This window comes from Jatropha curcas, chromosome 2 (assembly GCF_041381405.1).
Source record: "Jatropha curcas cultivar XTBG-Jc1 chromosome 2, XTBG_Jcur_1.0, whole genome shotgun sequence".
NCBI classification, from domain to species: Eukaryota; Viridiplantae; Streptophyta; class Magnoliopsida; order Malpighiales; family Euphorbiaceae; genus Jatropha; species Jatropha curcas.
Window position 1 is genome coordinate 33703751 of NC_143152.1, and position 19156 is coordinate 33722906.

The 19156-nt window shown below is 36.3% G+C and overlaps 3 protein-coding genes and 1 pseudogene across 4 annotated transcripts; all 4 read left to right on the plus strand.

Annotated features, from left to right (window-relative positions):
• The first annotated feature begins 2253 nt into the window (after window positions 1–2253).
• Window positions 2254–3303, plus strand: LOC149498693 (small ribosomal subunit protein eS27y). Its single transcript, XM_089717863.1, has 4 exons — window positions 2254–2409; window positions 2564–2665; window positions 2761–2789; window positions 2931–3303. The coding sequence occupies exons 1-4, from the start codon at window positions 2407–2409 to the stop codon at window positions 3055–3057; spliced, it is 261 nt and encodes an 86-aa protein (XP_089573989.1). The 5' UTR covers window positions 2254–2406; the 3' UTR covers window positions 3058–3303.
• Window positions 3304–3443: 140 nt separating this feature from the next.
• LOC149498694 (nudix hydrolase 13, mitochondrial-like) lies at window positions 3444–7613 on the plus strand (annotated as a pseudogene). Its single transcript, XR_016319553.1, has 5 exons — window positions 3444–6241; window positions 6671–6785; window positions 6858–6941; window positions 7018–7167; window positions 7261–7613. The product of XR_016319553.1 is annotated as a nudix hydrolase 13, mitochondrial-like (transcript).
• Window positions 7614–10690: 3077 nt separating this feature from the next.
• On the plus strand, window positions 10691–11793 carry LOC149498695 (Integrase-type DNA-binding superfamily protein). The gene has a single exon (XM_089717865.1). The coding sequence runs from the start codon at window positions 10792–10794 to the stop codon at window positions 11626–11628; it is 837 nt and encodes a 278-aa protein (XP_089573991.1). The 5' UTR covers window positions 10691–10791; the 3' UTR covers window positions 11629–11793.
• A 587-nt stretch (window positions 11794–12380) lies between these two features.
• Window positions 12381–17386, plus strand: LOC149498696 (U-box domain-containing protein 44-like). The gene is made up of 4 exons (XM_089717864.1): window positions 12381–12612; window positions 12808–14134; window positions 14216–14513; window positions 14592–17386. The coding sequence occupies exons 2-4, from the start codon at window positions 12917–12919 to the stop codon at window positions 16169–16171; spliced, it is 3096 nt and encodes a 1031-aa protein (XP_089573990.1). The 5' UTR covers window positions 12381–12612; window positions 12808–12916; the 3' UTR covers window positions 16172–17386.
• Window positions 17387–19156: the final 1770 nt, after the last annotated feature.

The window sequence follows — 19156 nt, forward strand, 5'->3', positions numbered from 1 at the left end:
GTGGCTGTACGAATATTAAACCTTTTCTAGCCCATTAATTAACTCACATCTACCTATATAATCTTATATAATGGACGCATTTTCTTTTCAAGAGAGAATTGAAAATGTGTCTTTAATTAGCAAAGATGAGCATGGTTTTGAACTTCGTAATTCCAAAGCTTTTAAGCATATAAAGCTGGCAAGCTCTTCTTTCTGTTGTTATCTTGATTGCTTGCGTATAACAGAATTAATAAAAAGCATTGCATATATTTATTATATATATAATATAAAAGATAGAAGGAACGAATCCAGATAAGTCCAAGCGGAGTATGATGAATAAAGAAACTACATAGAGTAATATATATATATATATATATATATATTTTTTTTTTTTCTGGTTAAAAAAGAAGAAGAAAGAAAAGACAGAAGGAAACGAAACAAGAATGTGACATGGGTTTTCAAAGTTGTGAATCAAATGTTATGTCATTTCAAGGACCCTACTCTGGTATCAACACATATATACATATAATTATGATTGGAACCAAAAAAACTTTATCGGGATCCAAACTGTGAAGCGAACCTCTGTTTGCTACGAGCCAAGAAAGTGCATGCTTGTGCTTGTAGTTGTATCTGACCCTGACCCAGTGACCCACCCACCACCCAATTCAAGGATTTCAGGACAAAAACACTACACTAGTGCTGTACCCTTTTTCTGTTAGTTAAACGCAAGAAACCCTAAACTCATTTCTATTCTTATTTTCAGCATTCGCCTTGGGACGCTTTTCTAGTTACTTTTTATGCGTGAAAAATCTATAGTTATAATTATATGTGCATGGCAATATTTCTTTTTCTTTTTCTTTTTTCCGAAGAAAAAGAAAAAAAAGTACAGCAATCTAACGAGAAGGGATGAGAATATTAAACCTTGTTGTATAAGATGAATGAAGATGAGAAAAATAGAAAAATAATCATTGATAAAAAATATATATATAAGAACATGTATATCGGGATTTGCTAGATTTTGTTTGAGAGGTCTCCATGTTCGAAGAAAAGGACAAAGCAAGTGTCTTATGGAGGGGACAGACTGCCCTTGAATTGGGCAGAGGAAGAGGACTGACTGCCTGACTAAAACCATTAAACGACTCCAGGGAAGGTAAAGATTTATCCTTTCTTAATTTGTTTAATCGTTCCTGCTCAACAACTAGCAAGGAAATTCCGTTTTACAATTACTTATCTCTTTCAACTACCCTTACCATATGGCGAAAGGTAAGAGAAGGGTCAATGAGTGGTTTGACTTTGACATCATTTTACTCCTATTTCATCAGATCCGATACCTAATTTTAAATCCACAACACTCTTCCACATGACCATCATTTTAATATAATTTTCTTTTTCTGAGAGAAACCCATCTCCCTACAATTTCAATTAATTAACGAAAACCAGTCCATTTTCAAGATAATTCATATATTAATATTAGTAGATCAAAACTGATTATAAATCTTGAATTGGTATAATATTAAAAAGAACAATGCATGTGAGTTAAGGTCCACCAACATGCTGGTCTTAGATGTTTGAAATTGAAAGCTCCCTTAGTTTGGAGTGAGAGCCAGACCATTTTCAACCACCCCAAAAAGAAAAGCACATCGAAATAAAAGACAATTTTCTTTTTCTTAATTTTGATTATCGTTGAGAATTAGCTAGATTGCATGTGACATCACAAGCCCTTCCTCTTGGTTTCTTACAAATTGCATGAAATAAAAAGACATTCAGTTGTGCTGTTCAAGCATTTAAAGGGATCGGGCTATGGCTATTTTGTCAAGCAACAGAAAGAAGGAACTGTGCACGTTCCATCGATGGAGCCCAAAAAGCAGCACGTGACCTCTCATTTCTTTTTCAACGGTAATGAGGTGATGCACATGCACAGTTGCACATGCACATGCACATGCTTCCACGGTAAAAGAAATCAAAAACTACATGTCGCTTAAAAATCTGAATATGGGCTGTTTGGGGAAGCCTTTATGTGATTTTATGGGCCTCGCAAACTACAGACCCTAGGAGTGTCCGGGCAATATGGTAATCCAATAAACCTAGTTTTTATATTTTGGGCCTAGCCACTATTGGACCTTCAAGTTTAATGGCCCAACCCCCAACCAAGTAGGCTAGGGCCTTGGCTTGAAGGTTTTTCCTGAAGTTTCTAATAAGAGATATCCAGATTATTACCGCGACTCGATGTTTGCCCTAGAAATTTTAGTAAAATCAAAGGCTGAGATGAGATTCACGTAAAATCGAACGGCTGAGATATCTCATTCAGCCCCCTTATATTCATCTTAATTAGCCTTGCCTGTCTCCTTTGTGAACTCGCAGTATTCTCTTCAGCTCCCTCTCCAACAGTTGCAGGGATTACGATCTCTCAAAGGCGAATCAACAAAAATGGTGAGTTCTACAGTCTCCTTGTTATTTTGTTTGAATGCCTTAGTATTTGGTTCCGTATAGTTCATGTAAATTCCTTTTCTTCTTTTTCTTCATGTTCTTGTTCTTGTTCTTCTTTTTTTTTTTTTTTAAATCCATAATCGCGTTTCTTTCGAAGGTTCTTCAAAATGATATCGATTTGCTCAACCCACCAGCTGAGCTGGAGAAGAGAAAGCACAAGCTGAAGCGCCTTGTGCAGTCTCCTAACTCATTTTTCATGGTAACTTTCCACTCTTATATACAAAATTTCCTCCTTTCTTTTTTCTTGTTGATGAGATAAAATTAGATGTTTGATGCGCACTCCTTCTGGTGTAGGATGTGAAGTGCCAGGGCTGCTTCAACATGTAAGCTTTTCTCTGTTACACTTTTTGTTTTTATCTTTTTGCTTTTTCATTATTATTATTCTTTATTTTTATTTTGCCTTTTTTTTTTGCTATAAGATTCTGCTATTTTTTCTTGAATAACATCCAGTGATTGTGTTGCAGAACTACCGTGTTCAGTCATTCGCAAACAGTGGTGGTGTGCGGTAACTGCCAGACCGTCTTGTGCCAGCCAACTGGTGGGCGTGCAAGGCTTACAGAGGGTTGTTCCTTCAGGAGAAAGGGTGATTGAAGATCATATTTTGCTTTGCACTCTGCCTATTGTTGGTACATGTTAGTTGAGTTCTTTTCAAGGGATGTTGGTTTCAACGAAGTAATGGGATCTTCTGGGTTTTGCTCTTGATGTGGAATTTTGTTAGCACAAACCTTATAGACATTTTATCATTATTTTAGGATTGTCTGATTTTGGATTGCTGTTTAAATTTTGTTTCACTTGACAATATGAGATTATATTATTATCATCTTGCACTTGTCTAAATGTTGCCTATCTAAGTTGCAAATCCTTTTCTCATCCTTATCGTGGTGTCTTTTTATAAAATTACAATGAATGCAGTTTATGGAATTTGTGTTTTTGTGTTGTATTTACCTGTTGAAGATCTATTCGTATAAGTTATTGAAATAACACATTTTAGGAAGGAGGCTGAATCACTATAGGCTATAGCCCAGATAACAAATGCATTGAAGGTTTAGTTAGTTTGAATTTCCCTCTTACTTATTGGTATAAGAAAGGTTGCTGCATGATTTTTACTTTGCTGCGGATGATTAACCATATGAATTATCATTTCATTCTTTTATTAAGCACGAGTTTTGAGCTAAGAAAAGGAAATTTGTGTTGAAGTTGAATATCACATGAATTTTTGATTCAGTACTTTGTCGAGGACAGCAAAGTGCAAAAGCTGATTTAGGAGCCTGTTATATGTCTGCAATTGCAAATGATGATTCAATAACTTGTTTGTTTGCTGTTTTGCATTTTTGCAATGGACATCCAGAGCTTCTTTATTCAATCCTTGCCTTTCTTTGTAAACAAAATCCCTAATGCTGTAATCTTTCTAACTGGCACTAATTTTTTTTTGTTTTAAATTTTTGCTGCTATAGTTTATTATACTTCAAATGATGCCTTTGCTGTTTAGAGTATTTCAGTTCAACTGTTATTTCCCGCTCATGTGAAATAATAGCAGCTGTTTTCTTTTCCATTTTTGGATATAGGTTGGATTTGGACGTCTCTTCCAACTATGTTTTTTTGAGGTGTCTCTTTGTCAAATTTAGTCAGCCTAATGTTTTGTTTAGGCAGATTACAACTGCTCTTGTTCTGGATCATGGTTTAACACCTCAAAATGAACTTCTCCAGCAGTCTTTCTTGTTATAGGAATGCCATTTATGTTTACCTGTATGTTGATTTATTTAATATTGATTGCATAATTCTTTAACTTAAAGGGTGAGTGGGATTTGCATTAGTGTGTGGCTACTGAAATTTTCTAGGTTTGGAGCTGTTTTATAACTATATCTAGGGCTGTGAATGAGCCAAGAGAGCTTGAGCTCAGTTGATTGGCTTTATTTACAAATATTTGTATTTTTTTTATCCCTTTACAGGCTCTAACTCAAGCTTTGATAGTTCATTTATTAAAATAGATCGATAAGTTGGGCCAAGCTCATCGAACAAGTTTGAATGAACTGTTTTCGATTTGAGAGCGGCTTGGTTTATTTACATCTCAAGCTACAGCTGTTGCATATGTTTATCATTGCTTTGACAGTCAGTTTCTAGTTTTCTTACTCACTTTTAATTAGTTGCATGATACTGGCATTTGTTTTTTCTGTTAGAACTTGTGAATGCGTTGAAGCTTTGAATTAACTGAATGACATGGTGATCACAAGTTTGTTTTAAATGTCAATTAATTCTATACTTGTGAAAAGGAATTTGGCTAGTGTTTCTCTTACTTTAGCGCGTTGCTTTGTTGCCCTGTCTTGCAATGCTCGACAGTTCTGTTAAGCTTGTGCAACTAAAGTTTTCTCGACCAAAGAAATCTGGCTTCTGTGACATGTGGCACGACATGGGTAGAGTAGGGTGGCCATGGGGTAATGGAATTATAGAAAGCTTTAGGATTTTTGTATATTTTGGCATGCTCTAATTTTTTACTGTATTGAACTCTTAACTGTAGCCTGAATCAGTTGAACGTTTTGGACCCTACTCCTCGACGATGCATAATATTGTCGATGGTGTGATTGATTGAATTACGCTGCGGTGTGTAAGGTTTATGTCCATTGTGCAAGGGGGTATAGATTGAACGAAACTACGTGAAGCTTTACGTGTTTGAAATTTGTTTGCCAGGATTGATTTTTTGATCGAAGTAGGGTTAACGTTTTCATAAATTGATTTACATAATATAATAATTTTATCATTCAATCTTCATAATTATAAAATTTATAATCAGTATATTAGTTTAACTCATCAAGTTGTCGATAAGATTAAAAAATAAATAAAAAAGGTGTATATTAATGATATGGGCGGCAGGATAAACTAATTGGTTGATTTGATATGCGCCTACGTCTTACATGAAATAAGCATTCCAATTAATTTCTAAACAGTAGAGACGCATGAGGCACAACTTAAGAATTTGATAGATCAATAGTTTGGTCGTAAAAGAAGTCGATGCACTCAACATTTGTTATGACCGAGTAAATGATGAAAATACATCGAAGAAGAAGGGACGAATAAAAGGCCAGCGGAGGCCAAGTCAGTCAATTTTTTCTTTTTTGCCTATTAGACTGTGATATTCATCTCACTTAAAAAAGAAAAGTGTCAAACTAGTATCTAAGAGACATGAGAAACCATTCATTCCAACACTTTACCAATTAGTCACGTAAGGGACACGAGAAACAGTTAAAAGGATAGCGTTGATTTAGTCTTTCCTTCTCTACAGTAACTGTAGAAGCCTCTCCCCTCTGAGGAGTCGTGAGGAGTGGAAGAGGGCTGTTTCTGTGAAGGAGCAGAACTCGCATTTCCATGTTGTGCAACTTGTTACAGCTTACAATTACATGGGAAGCGTGAGTTGCCATTGTTGACTGTCCCTTCCCTTTTTTAAATTTATAAATAAACAAATGGATTTTGGTTCTCCAGCTCTAGCTATCAGGTCATCGTCGGTGTCAACCCTTTTCTTTTTATATGTGCGCAAAAGACATGAGGTTTCAATCACCGTTAACGTGAGATGGATATATAAAATGAAAGCTCATTTCCTATTGCTCCTGCCACCACTGCCATTCAGCTCTTTCTCTCTCTCTCTCTCTCTCTCTCTATTTACATATGCCAAAAGCATTAAATAGAGCGTGTAATAACTATAAATTAAAATCATGTCATCTCTTTTAGCGCGAACGGGCAGACACAAACAACGCTACCAGGATCAACTTAGACTTGTGGCTGGGTATGTCCCGATTTCTTGACTTGTTTGTTTTTATTTTTCCTGGTAATCTAAGTTTCTGCTCATGATTTCTACAATTCAATTTACGTATTGGTTGGAGTTGGTAATCTAAAGGACTGAATTGAATTGGGTAGGACCCATTCTTCAGACAAGTTTACAGAGCTTTAATTAGCCAGGAAAGTAAAGATAGCTGATTAATTAATAATTAACAAGTCCTGCAGGAACTAGAAGATTTGCTTTATTTTAGAAAATTTTTTCGTTATAAATTATATATGTTGAAGTAAAAGATGTCACTTCGAATCAGTCGTTTTCCACAGGATATTATATGGGGATATGCCTATGCACTGTGCAGACAGAAATAGAATTTCTTAGTTGTCGCCTGTCATCTTCCTAATACAACGTTGGTTTGTTTTGCTTTGATGTAAAATGCAGGTGCATTCCTTACAAAATGGACAACAGGGTCGACGATCAAATGTGCCGAGTGGAGGAGAGAGTGATTGTCCTCATGATTTCGACACCAAATCGCAGTGATCTTGTGTTCCCAAAGGTAACAATCGAAACTATCCTAATGCTTGCAGAATTGAGATTAGAAATTAATTAGAATAAAATGGTTTTGAAGGGTGGGTGGGAAGACGATGAGAGTCTTGATCAAGCTGCACGTCGCGAGGCCATGGAGGAAGCTGGAGTCAAAGGAATACTCAGTGTAAGTCACTTTAATTTCCAATGCTTTTTGCTCACTTTCATTTACCACAGGAGTATTTAATTTCAAACTTTTACAGAAAAATCCAATTGGAGTTTGGGAGTTTCGAAGCAAAAGCAGCAAGAACAGTTGCAGCTCATCAGGAGGCTGTAAAGGGTACATGTTTGCATTGGAGGTGACCGAAGAGCTTGATCACTGGCCAGGACAGCCTACTTACACTAGAAAATGGGTAACAAATTAACACTTTGTATTTGTTTATTTATTTCCTGTTCAAATTAATTGCGTGTCTGCTTATAACTTCATGATATATATGATATTACAGCTCAATATAGAGGAAGCATTTAAGATGTGCCGGTATGAGTGGATGAGAGAAGCACTAAAAAATTTCCTGGCAGAGCTCTCAAAACCAAACGACAGGTCACATGGGGACATGGAAGAGACTCCAATGGTGGCTCCAGGTTGCTTTCTGATAAATCCACCCGCGGTCTTGATGAATCCTCCACCAGCCCATGTTTAGTAACCATCTAGCAACCCTGATATTTAGATCATCTTCAGGTTAACTGTATAGTTGTCCCATTGTTTCGTCTCGGTTGAATTCCTCAATTCTTTTTCTGCATAACATAATAAAATTTACCATTCTAATTCTCTGGATTAGGCCAGTTGTATTTAAATTAAGATATTGGGCTCTCTCTCTTTTTCTTCAGTTATTGGGCTTTACGCCCCAGGCTCATTTTAGATTTTTCTATTTGGTTTCTTTGTCTTTTGAGAATGACCGAACGACAATACAAGGAGAAGGTTGTTTCTCCAACCGGCATTTAGGGCTAAAGCCACATAATTAAAATATTTTGCTCCATTTGATTCGATTTAGGGCTAAAGCCTATGGCACCAATCCGTTGAACTCAAACGCGATTGCTGTTTAAATCATTTTTTACTTTTACTCTTATCAACAAATATACATCGTTTTAGAATAGTTTTTTATCCGTAAACATTCATCTCTTCGAAAATATTAAGGAACACGTTAACTATTTTTATAATTTTTTAAGTTATCATTAATCAAATTAATGATGAACGATAAAAGGGTAATTTAAGAAATTAATAAATATTTTATTATGATTTAAGAGAATTAATTTTTTTTAATCATAATATCCATTCATAAAATTATAATGTAAGTGAATTTGCAGTCACCAAATCAGCAACCTGAAATTCTGGAAATAGACGCTCCCTGAAAAGAACATTGTTTGATTGATTGTAGATTATCATGGAAAGTTGTTATTTTGCAATTTGCATGAACTATATATAGCTATTTGATCATAATCATATAATGGGTTTTGTCATTTGTGTTGTGGGGTTCAAGATTTTGCATGCCCAATTTCTTGTTGACTGAGATTGCAAACTTTTTCCAATTTGAGCTCAGAGAGAGAGAAAGCACATTTAAATATTTAATTATTAAAATTAACGATTAAAAATTAATTAAGCAGCTTCTTCTTCCTCCTCTCTTTTTTACGCCTTTTATTATTTAAAAAAAAAAAAATCCTTTTGCTCTTTTGACTATCTCTCTCCATTTTCAACATAATAGGACTTATTTATATATACCTTGGAAGCGGAGATTCATCCATTCAAAAAGAATCCCATCATCATCATCATCATCATCTAACCTAAATTAAAAAAACTAAGGTGAAGGGAATAATATCACTCAAATGCGTTAATCAGTAAATGAGGAGATAAAGGTTTAGGTTAGGTTAGGTATCAGCAAAGGGCAAAGGGGCAGCTGCTATTAATTCTACTATGTCTGTCTCTATATTTTATTATTAGTGCTGGTTAGACTTTTGTAACACAGATTCATTATTTTTTAGCTCAATTTTTGTCACAAGTGTATGAAATTTGTAATCTCTATTTGCCTGCACATGGGGACATATATCTCGTATGAGGTAGTAAAAAAATAAGGTTCTTTTCTTTGAAGGCTTACGACACGTACATAATTCTGACCTCATCTCCCTCAATTCTTCGTAAGTTCGTATGTGATATATATGTTTTTTAAGTAAGTGTTTTAACCTCTACAGTCTACAATACCTGTACTTAATTAAAAAGGATGACTTTGACCATTTCTTTGTCTCCCAGCTTTCTCCATCTCTTATCTCTCTGGTTTCATGCCAATTAAGAATCCAGTCATCATCTATATATATATATATATATATATATATGAATGGAATTGATAGAAGTGCATGCCAAAGACAAAGACAGAAACTAATTATTTGTAAGAGAAATGTGTACAAATCCCAAAGCAGCTTCGTATATAAAACTTGGTGCCATTATATTACTACTACTCTAAAGTCACTGCATATTTTTGACCTATTGTCACCTTCGCAGCAAGTGGGAACTAAATTTTACGAGCTGCATGCTGCGGGTTTTCTGAACCAGTAATGTATATATATATAATTTGAAAATACCACTACATAATACTCTCAAATTTATAATAAATATGAAAAAATAAAGAAAAACAAAAGAAAGAAAGGATTTAGAAGAAATGTAATACAGAAAATATTGATTTTCTTGAGTTCCTGCTGTAACATAAAAATATTATAATTAAATAAGTTAGTGATTGTTTGGATCGAAAAAGCATGGCCTTGCGACCTTCTCACATGCAACCCAACATGGCTTCCTCTCGCAGTTTGGAGGTACATGTCCAAAAATATTAGTTAAAAAAAAAAAAAAAAGGGAAAAGCGAGTTCCATGGAATTCAAAACAAGTAAAAGCAAAGCATTTGGGTTTGAAAAGCTGAGAAAGATTGTGGAACATATCATTATATTAGGGCTGAAATTGGATGCACATGGCTGAGATAATTATATTCCCTTTGAGTTCCACGTAATATATACTATGCTATCTATATTTTCATTTTTGCTTGCTAGGGTAACATGACCTTTTTATGTGCCTGTGCCTTTTAAATGTGCGTTTGTATATATAATTATAATTATAATTATAGTACTTATTGGGATGATGGATATATATACATATATATATGTATGGTGCATTTATCATATCCTTCCTTCCTTTTTTTTTTTGGTTTAGAAATTAAACATGCATATGCATATGATTAACAGTACAATCCAATCTATGTATTATATATGATTAACAATCATTCTCTCCATCTCTCTCTCTCTCATGTAATCTATGAAGCTGAAAAGAGAAACTGTTGAATGGGAGAGTGCCAATCATTGCCTTCAAACCATGCTCATCAAATGAATATGAACATGCTCAATCTCAGCAATATCTTATAATTAATCTTAATTATATATTGGAAATTAAAAATGGTTCTCCTCTTAATACTTTCAACTTATTTCAATTGGCACCAATTATTATAATTTCAAATAAATCATAAAATAAGCAGAAACTGTACTAGTATATAATTATACACGCGTGTTTAGAGTAATTTCCTATTATTATTTTTTTAAAGAAAAAAAAAAAAAGAAGTAATTGCATGGAGAATGGAATGGAATGGACCCACTCTCTTGATGATTAACAAGTAGTGGAGTGATGATTATTTTGAAGGATCGTAGGATGCTAGTAGTAATTGCTAATGCTGTACTAATGATAATTATTATTTTATACTAATATTGATTACAGGGAAGGGAAGAGAAGGGAAGGGCAAGCATGGTAATCGAAAGTTAAATAAGAAAGTGTCATGCAATTCCCTTTGACCCTTATTTAAGGTGGTATCTTGCAATTATTCTCCGGACATCAATTCATCTGTTTAACTTCAACAACAGAAAGGGGAAGAGTCTCTCTCTCTCTCTCTCTCTTTCAAACTTCTTTATTTATAGAAAATCTCTGTTCCTTTTCGTTTATAAAGATTAAAATGGATTTGACCACCTCATCCGTACCCTCCCCCTCAAAAACTAAAAGAAAGCAGCAGCACCACCAGCAGCAGCAACCTGACGATCAACAAGTGAGATTCTTGGGAGTGAGAAGACGACCATGGGGTCGATATGCGGCAGAGATTAGAGACCCTTCTACCAAAGAGAGGCATTGGCTAGGCACTTTTGACACCGCTGAGGAGGCCGCCTTGGCCTACGACCGTGCAGCTCGTTCCATGCGCGGCTACAAGGCTCGCACCAACTTTGTGTATTCTGATATGCCACCTGGCTCCTCTGTCACTTCCATTATCTCTCCTGACGAATCACAACACGACATCTCTGCACTTTTCGCTCCTTCCCGCCACTATAATAATAATAGTAATAATAATAATAATAACAATGATCAGAATCAGCTTCTCTTTGGTCAGGACTGCACCTTCAGTGCGTCGTTCCCTTACGGGAACCACTGTGGGTTAGTAGCAGCAGCAGCTGGTGATGGATGGGTTGTTCAAGAAGGTGGATATTTCGAGCCCATTATTGCTTCTACGGAAGCAGTTGCCGCTGGTGGGTCGAAATCCAATAATTTCTGTTTCTCTGGAGATAATATTGAGCTTCCTCCTTTGCCGCCCGATGTAACTAGTTCTAGTTGCTATGGGTCAGACATGGGTCATGGATTTTGGGACGAGACTGCCTTTTTTGGGCTTTCAGAGGAACAGATTAATGGGCCTCAGCTTTCGGCAAGCGGGTCGTATTTGGGCTTTGATTCGTCTCTCTCTGTCACAGACACCGTGACAGATGGGCTTGATTTGGGTTCATCATCTTCTGCATTTTTCTTCTAAGGCTACCTCCATTTCTAAAAATTTTCATGTCGTGGTTTGTGATTTAGGTTTTTGGATTGTCCTCATTAATAGTTTGGCTTTCAATTATGTTGCATCTATTTCGTATTTGCTTCTTAAGGAAGGTTTATATGCCTTTACATCAGAGGATTGTAAATGTAAAATTGATTGGCACTTTTTCAAAGTCTTTTTTTTTTTTTTTTCTTTCGGCCTTTGGGATCTTTTTCCTGTCTTGTCTGCTCGTGCTGGTGCTGCGCATGGGCACTTTTTATTGGACCAGGTCTTAGTAAAGACCACTAAACGGGGATGAAATGGATATAGTTAGCTACTCAAATTAAATAATAATAATAAAAATAAAAATAAACAGGCAAAAACATAAAGCGTGGTTGATTAGAATTTAGATTGTGTGCTCCTGCTGGACAAAATCCAAAAAACATACTTGCCGTCTCGAGAGGGGAACTCGTGGCTGACTTTTGCCATTAGCACTAACATCTCCATTCTCCACTTTCCACAGCCCAAGAGTCTTCTTTTATAGAAAATTCCACGTTAATCTACCAAGGACTTTTAAAACAAAGGTCAAAACTGGAAACATTCAATACACTGAACAAAAATATAACAAATGCGTCAGGCCTCATGTAATCATCGATTCTCTTTTAATTTCCAAAAATCATGAATATGATTGGTTTCCAAAAGTCCCTGATGTGAAAACTTAAAAGCTCTTAAACACCAAAACCAAGCACTTGGCCTCAGCCACACGGTAGACTTTGATGATGGAAATTTTGACTTCCCCTTTCAATTTCCTCCCCCTTCCTCTCTTATCAACTATCAAGACTTGGGACAAGTCTTCCATCTACTCCCAAACTATAGCTTTTCTTTTTGTCTTCCTCTACCCTTTTATGCTCCCACACAGTAATCAACACGACAGGCCATTTATCCACGCCCATCTCAAGCCAACTGCTTCCACCATCTTTCTTCCACAGATTTCAGGTATGACTTTCTAATCTTTCTATTCATGCTGGATATCCCAGGATATTGCAACATATGCTTTCTTCCGTTTATCTAGTCTTGCATATTGACGCTTGTTTCTCAAGCAGCACTTCAATTCAAAACCCAAAACTTCAAAGATGATCCGAATTGTAGTCCAATCACCTAATACATGGTCCTCCGTTGTGTCATTTTCAGGTCTAGTGCCCAATGAACAAGCCAGAGGCTATCCGTTCAATTTACTGACCTGGTGGTGTTGGGCAATCAAATCAAACTTTTAACTGCTTCAAAATATCAGCCATTTCCAATGGATTCAATGGATTTCAATATTGGAATTGAGGATGTAGGGGTGACAGTGTTGCAGGAACTGTGGAACAAGGTGGCATTTCAGGCTGTGGACCTTGTGACTGAAACGAGGGATGTGGTTCTTGAAAGAGACCTCCAGGAATTCTTCAGAAGTATCTCTGACCTAAGCACTCTCCTCCTGGCTTTGGATGCCAAAAAGATTGAAGCTGCAATGGGATCAGAATTTACAAAAGCTGCTTTGCAGACCTTAAATGTTCAGCTGAAGAAAGCCCACAAGATCATCAAAGACTACAAATCTGGAAGCCGTCTTCGCCTTTTACTTCATTCGCACTCAATCCTACTGCAGCTGCAAGAATTAGCCAAAGAGATTGCTGTAACCATTTCCTCATTTAAGTTGGTCAATCTTGATATGACAATGAACTTAAAAACCATGACTGACCAGGTCATCAACAATTTGACATCGATGGAACTACGTTCAGCAGCTGCAACAGAAGCAATTGCTTCTGAGATAGAAAACTCAATGTCCCAGGATAGGAACAGAGAGAATGCAGTGAAGCTCCTGGAGAAGATTGCAGATGCTGCTGGTGCAAGTGCAAATATATCCCTGGTGCAAAATGAGCTGGCACTTCTCAAGCAGGAAAAAGAAGAGATGGAAGATCAAAAGAAGCAGGCGGAGGCACTTCAACTATCTCAGTTGATGCAACTGCTGTATAGTACAGAACTTGTGAATGGGCCACAAAACGAGGACATCTCTACATATCAACAGCAACACCCCATTAGTTCATTCGTATGCCCCTTGTGCAATGAGATAATGGCAGACCCTGTGGCAATTTTTTGTGGCCACAGCTTTGAAAGGAAAGCAATTCAGGACCACTTAAATAGAGGAGAGAAAAACTGCCCCACCTGCGGAGAGGAGCTTCCTTCATTAGTGCTTACTCCAAATGTCAACCTTCGAAGCTCAATAGAAGAATGGAAGCAAAGAGATATGGACTTGAAATTTCATGCCGCAGTCTCTGCAATCAATTTGGATGATCATTCTAGACAAACCAAGGCCTTAGAGGACTTGCAGGTTTTGATAACAATGCCTCAGTATGCAGTCAAGGTTGCAGAGAAAGGGCTCATTCCAAAACTAGTGGAATTGCTAAAAGATACTAGGCTGAACACAATGACAACCTTGAGATGTCTTTACTTCCTTGCTAAACACTGTGATAATCACAAGGTAGCTTAGCGTAGATGTAGACTGTCTATTCTCAAATTTCAATGTGCATGTCTAAGAGTAAATGTTGTCTGGGAGTTGCAGGAAGCTATCGTAGAAGCAGGGGTGGTTCGCCGCATTATGAAGCAAATCTGCAGAGGTGAAATAGTACTGGATGCTATTGCAGTTTTGTTGGAGTTGTCCAATAATGAAGTCATCAGAGAGAAAATAGGGAATACCAAAGATTGCATTCCCCTTTTGGTTTCTTTACTTGATAACAATAACCCAGACGTCTCACAAAAAGCGAAGAACACGTTACAAAATCTTTCTTCTAATACATTCTTTGTTGTCAAGATGGCTGAAGTTGGATACTTTCAACCATTTGTAGCTCGTTTCAATCAAGGTACATAAGAAAATAAGTACCATATTACCATTCTACCTGCCACTGAACCTTGAACTCACTGATAGTGTAATTTTGTAGGATCGCAGGAAAGTAGAGCATGGATGGCCGGTGATTTGCTGAAGATGCAGCTCAAGGAACAAGTGATGAAGGACTTGAAAGACAGGCAATTCATACATAGTCTAATACAAATGCTTTCTTCAAACTCTTCAGCATACAAATTGGTTTGCCTCAAATGCATCAAGAAGCTGATTGCATATCCTAAGATGGCAAAGCGGCTTCTGTCGGATTCTGCAAGTATACCACATTTGTTGGGTCTCATCTCATTTGTCAGCCCTGATACACATTTGAAGCAAGAAGCTGGTGAAATCCTTGCTCTACTGGTAGGGGCCTGCCAGCAACACCAATTTCAAACGCACCAGGGTCTTCATGAGTTGCAGTCGAAGCATAATATCAATCTCTTTCTGGATCTGGTAGCTACTTCAGAACCTCAAATTAAGATTCAGTTCTTGCACCTGCTAGTTGAACTCAGCCATAAATCTGAGATAGCTAGAGACATAATCAGGTCCAATAGGGATGCAATTACCCACCTATTTTCTTCACTTGATGGTGATCAGCCACTGGTAAAAAGATGGGCACTGAAACTCATATATTGTATTTCAGATGGTCATCTTGATGGAGTTCCACTACCACCATCACCTGCGAAAGAAACTGCCATCAATACCTTAGTCGCCATCCTGACCCATTCACTGGATAATGAAGAAAGGTCTCTTGCTGCTGGAATCATCAGCCAGCTTCCTAAGGATGACATCATTATTGATGAAATACTAAGAAAGTCCGAAGCGTTAAATGCCATTCGTGAGGTGATCTGTAGCACAGATGAGGAACATAAAGCAATTGGGGCAGCCGCTGATGCAGACACATCTCTACTGGAGAATGCTCTAGCAGCACTTTTATGGTTCACTGAACCAGCAAAGCCTGAACTTCAGAGACAACTGGGCAAGCTCGAATTGTATCCATCCTTAGTTCGAGTCCTCTCCAGAGGCACCTCACTTGCGAAGAAGCGAACAGCCATTGCTCTAGCACAGTTATCACAATCCACTAGCTTGTCAGTTTCTGATGCCAAAATGATAGGCAAGCAGGCCAAGCACTCCAAGCCCCTGCTTTATGCAATGAACCTCTTCCCCAACATCAACATGTCTTGGTGTTGCTCAAAGTCATCAGAGAATGAAAACCTATGCTCGGTTCATGGCGCTGCTTGTTCACCTAGACACACATTCTGCCTTATCAAGGCAGATGCAGTGAAGCCACTTGTTCGAACATTGAGCGAGACAGAGACAGGTGTGGCAGAGGCTGCTTTAATGGCACTCGAAACGTTGCTAACAGACCATGGCACTTTATCCCATGCAACTGCTGCAATTGTAGACAGCCAGGGTGTGGTGGCTATCCTACAAGTTCTGGAGAAGGGAACCTTACCTGCAAAAACCAAAGCTCTAGATCTCTTCCACGAAATTCTAAAGCACACGCGGCTCAGTGACCCATTATTTCAAAGGTCTGAGAGAATTCTTATCCAACTTCTCCATGAAGACGCACTGAAAAAGAAAGTAGCTCTGGTGCTCAGCCAGATTAACATCATTCCAGACCAATCTTCCTACTTCTGAATTGGTTGTTCAAGTGCACATGAAGGTTTTTGATGCGAATAAATTATAGGAGTAGCTCTACTGACAAAAAGAGTGAAGATGCCAAATTTACGGAGTGGCATGGTATTTCTTATGTAAATAATAGAGAAAAACCTGAACCTAGATGTTCCATAACATGATAAGAGTGATTAGGAAAGCATTCATAGTATTGTTGTTGCGCATAATTTCTAATTTGCCAATTATTTCTAAAATTTGTTTATAGCAATGCAAGGATTATTTGGTTCAATTGATCAGAGCAGTGATTGCGTTCGTATCAGAAAAATGGAACTCCTCATCCATCGAGCAGAAAGATTAAGAGAATAAAAAGTATAAACAAATTCAGATGGCGATGTCTCAATATTTTTACCAGTAGAAGACAGATTTCATGGTACACAAAAGGAAATAGAAAATGAGAAGAGAAGAAAAGGTGACCAGATGCCAGTGGGCAGTAACTACGCTGGCGCATTCTCCATGGGATTTGTCTTCCACTTTTGCTTCTCTCATCACCTCAAGATGAATAAGAAATTTCAATTCAATTCATATGAAGTTTTATTCGACCAGTACAGCATCCTTAGCTATGGTGCCACACCATGACAACCCTAGGACAAAGTAAGGCTATCGGAGACAAAAATAGTATGTTAAATGGTATATGGACCGAGAATATGAGAGGGGAAACCTAGCGTAATACTCTCCGCCCGGGGCCGGTATGCGGGACCGAGCCATAGTGAGTTAGGATGCGGGCATTATGTCTTATCAAGAGGAACTGATGTCTCCGTAGAGAAAGAGCTCTATGGACACTATAGGATATGGTGCGCATCTCTCCTGAAGTGAAAGTTTCGATATAGGCAGGACTATACTGCCCGGGAAGCCCGAAGGCATTAAGCTTATATACAATTGTGCGAGATCCTTAAATATGCATTGCAAGATGAGTTATACAGTTGAAAAGGATGCAAAGACCCTTCGTATGTACATGGCTGACTTAGATTATGAGCTAAGTCTAGGCGCCACACGCATGCTAAAGGCTCCGACGTTCTGGCACCGTGACATTTGGTATCATATACCTAATTTAAGATTGATAGCAATTGAAATCAAAGCTAGTCATAAATGATTGATGTAATTTGTTTAGAGTTGCTATCGATTTCAAGGGCATGCGTGATAGATAAAAACAGTTGCAATACCAATGTTCGCGTCGGTTGGTGAAAACTGAAAACTGAAAACCACCATTGGTTAGGTGGCATAGCAATGACCCACCATTACCATTTTGGCAGTTGAAGGTTTCAAGTGTCAACCCTCTTGTCCATTTCTAATTTCCGCAGCACTTCTATTAATTTATAGGCATTATTGATTCAATTTTCAACAAAATATCAATTAATTTTTACATTCCCATCTCACAAGCTACAGCGACATTAACTTAACTAATCCATGAATTAGAGTTTATAAATGATTGCATTATTTCTTTTAATTATTGGGTTGAAGAATATATCAATCGGTCTATAATGTATCATTGGCTAAGTTATACGGATACCTTAAAAAGTTTATCGTATTCATGTTGTACCTATGTTGAATACTGGCACTCTTTAGATGCTTTCGAACATATGCTAAACACTTTAAAAAAATGTCCTATTATTTTTTTATTTTATTTTATTAATTTTAGACACTTTAAAAATACTTATTAGACACTTTAGAGACAAATAAAAATCTATTAGACTTTTTGATAATTTTATTAATAAAAATTATTTATTATCATAAAAGCATATTTGTTAATACTTAATATAAAATTAAAAGATACATCAAAAAATGAAAAAAATCTATCTTATAACTTACAATTTATAATTTATTACGTATATGTTATTACCAAATTCAATAATTAATTCACAATATTGTTTTCAAATTAGTAATTCATAGGGCTTTTATAAAAAAAAAGAGTTAATATTATATTGAACAAATTAAAATATGAAATATTGTCAGGATTAATTTGATCTTTTTTAAAGATGTTGGAATTCTCGAATTGCCAATTTATTTCTAAATAGTTTAGAGATGCTATAATTTTTAACAGTTATATTAATTTTAAAAATTTAACTAATTATATCGAAATAAAAAATTAAAATTTTTTATTTTATATTTATAATTTATTATAAATAAGTGTTTACTTGTTTGAATTATTAATAAATTTTTAAAACCACAATGTTAGTTCAATAATAATTATAAATTTGAGAAAAAGAAAAAGTCAACCTCTGCTTTGGTGGCAATAGCATAGCAATGACCCACCATTATTATTTCCATTAATTTAGAGGCATTATTGATTCACTTTTCAACGAAAATTCCATTAATTTTTACATTTATATCTCACGGAATAACTTATATTAACACCGTAAAAAGTTCAATATACTCATATTATATCTGTATCAAATACCGATACTTTTTAAATACTACCAAATACGTATCGGTGTGCTATTATTTATTTTATTTTATCAATCAATTTCATTCTTTCGTTTGACCTAGTTTCTATTATTGTATACAATATGGAAGCATGTGGAATGACACCAAAGAGACATCAGAGGGTACAACTGATTGTACCATTGCCTATTAATTATTAATTATTGGGTTCAAGACATACTGTATGATTAGTTTTAGAGGTGGGTCCCCTTGCCGTACCATCCTCATCAGATTTTAATTAATGAATGATTTCCATTAGTTCATTAGAATATATTCCAATGCTACATTTATGCATTCAAACTTGGTTTAATTATGTGATTACTTAATTAATTAACTGACGAAGAATGCCACAGGGATATATATATATATATTAATTAATGACTCTGGAAATAAGACAAAAAAGAGTTGACTTAAATTTATTGGATATTATCAAATTTAGTGAATAAGGTATAACTTGCAATCTTAAAAAAGACAAACTCTTGTGCGTTGACTTTGAGTATCTATAAATCGGAAACAGAAATCATCCTAAGT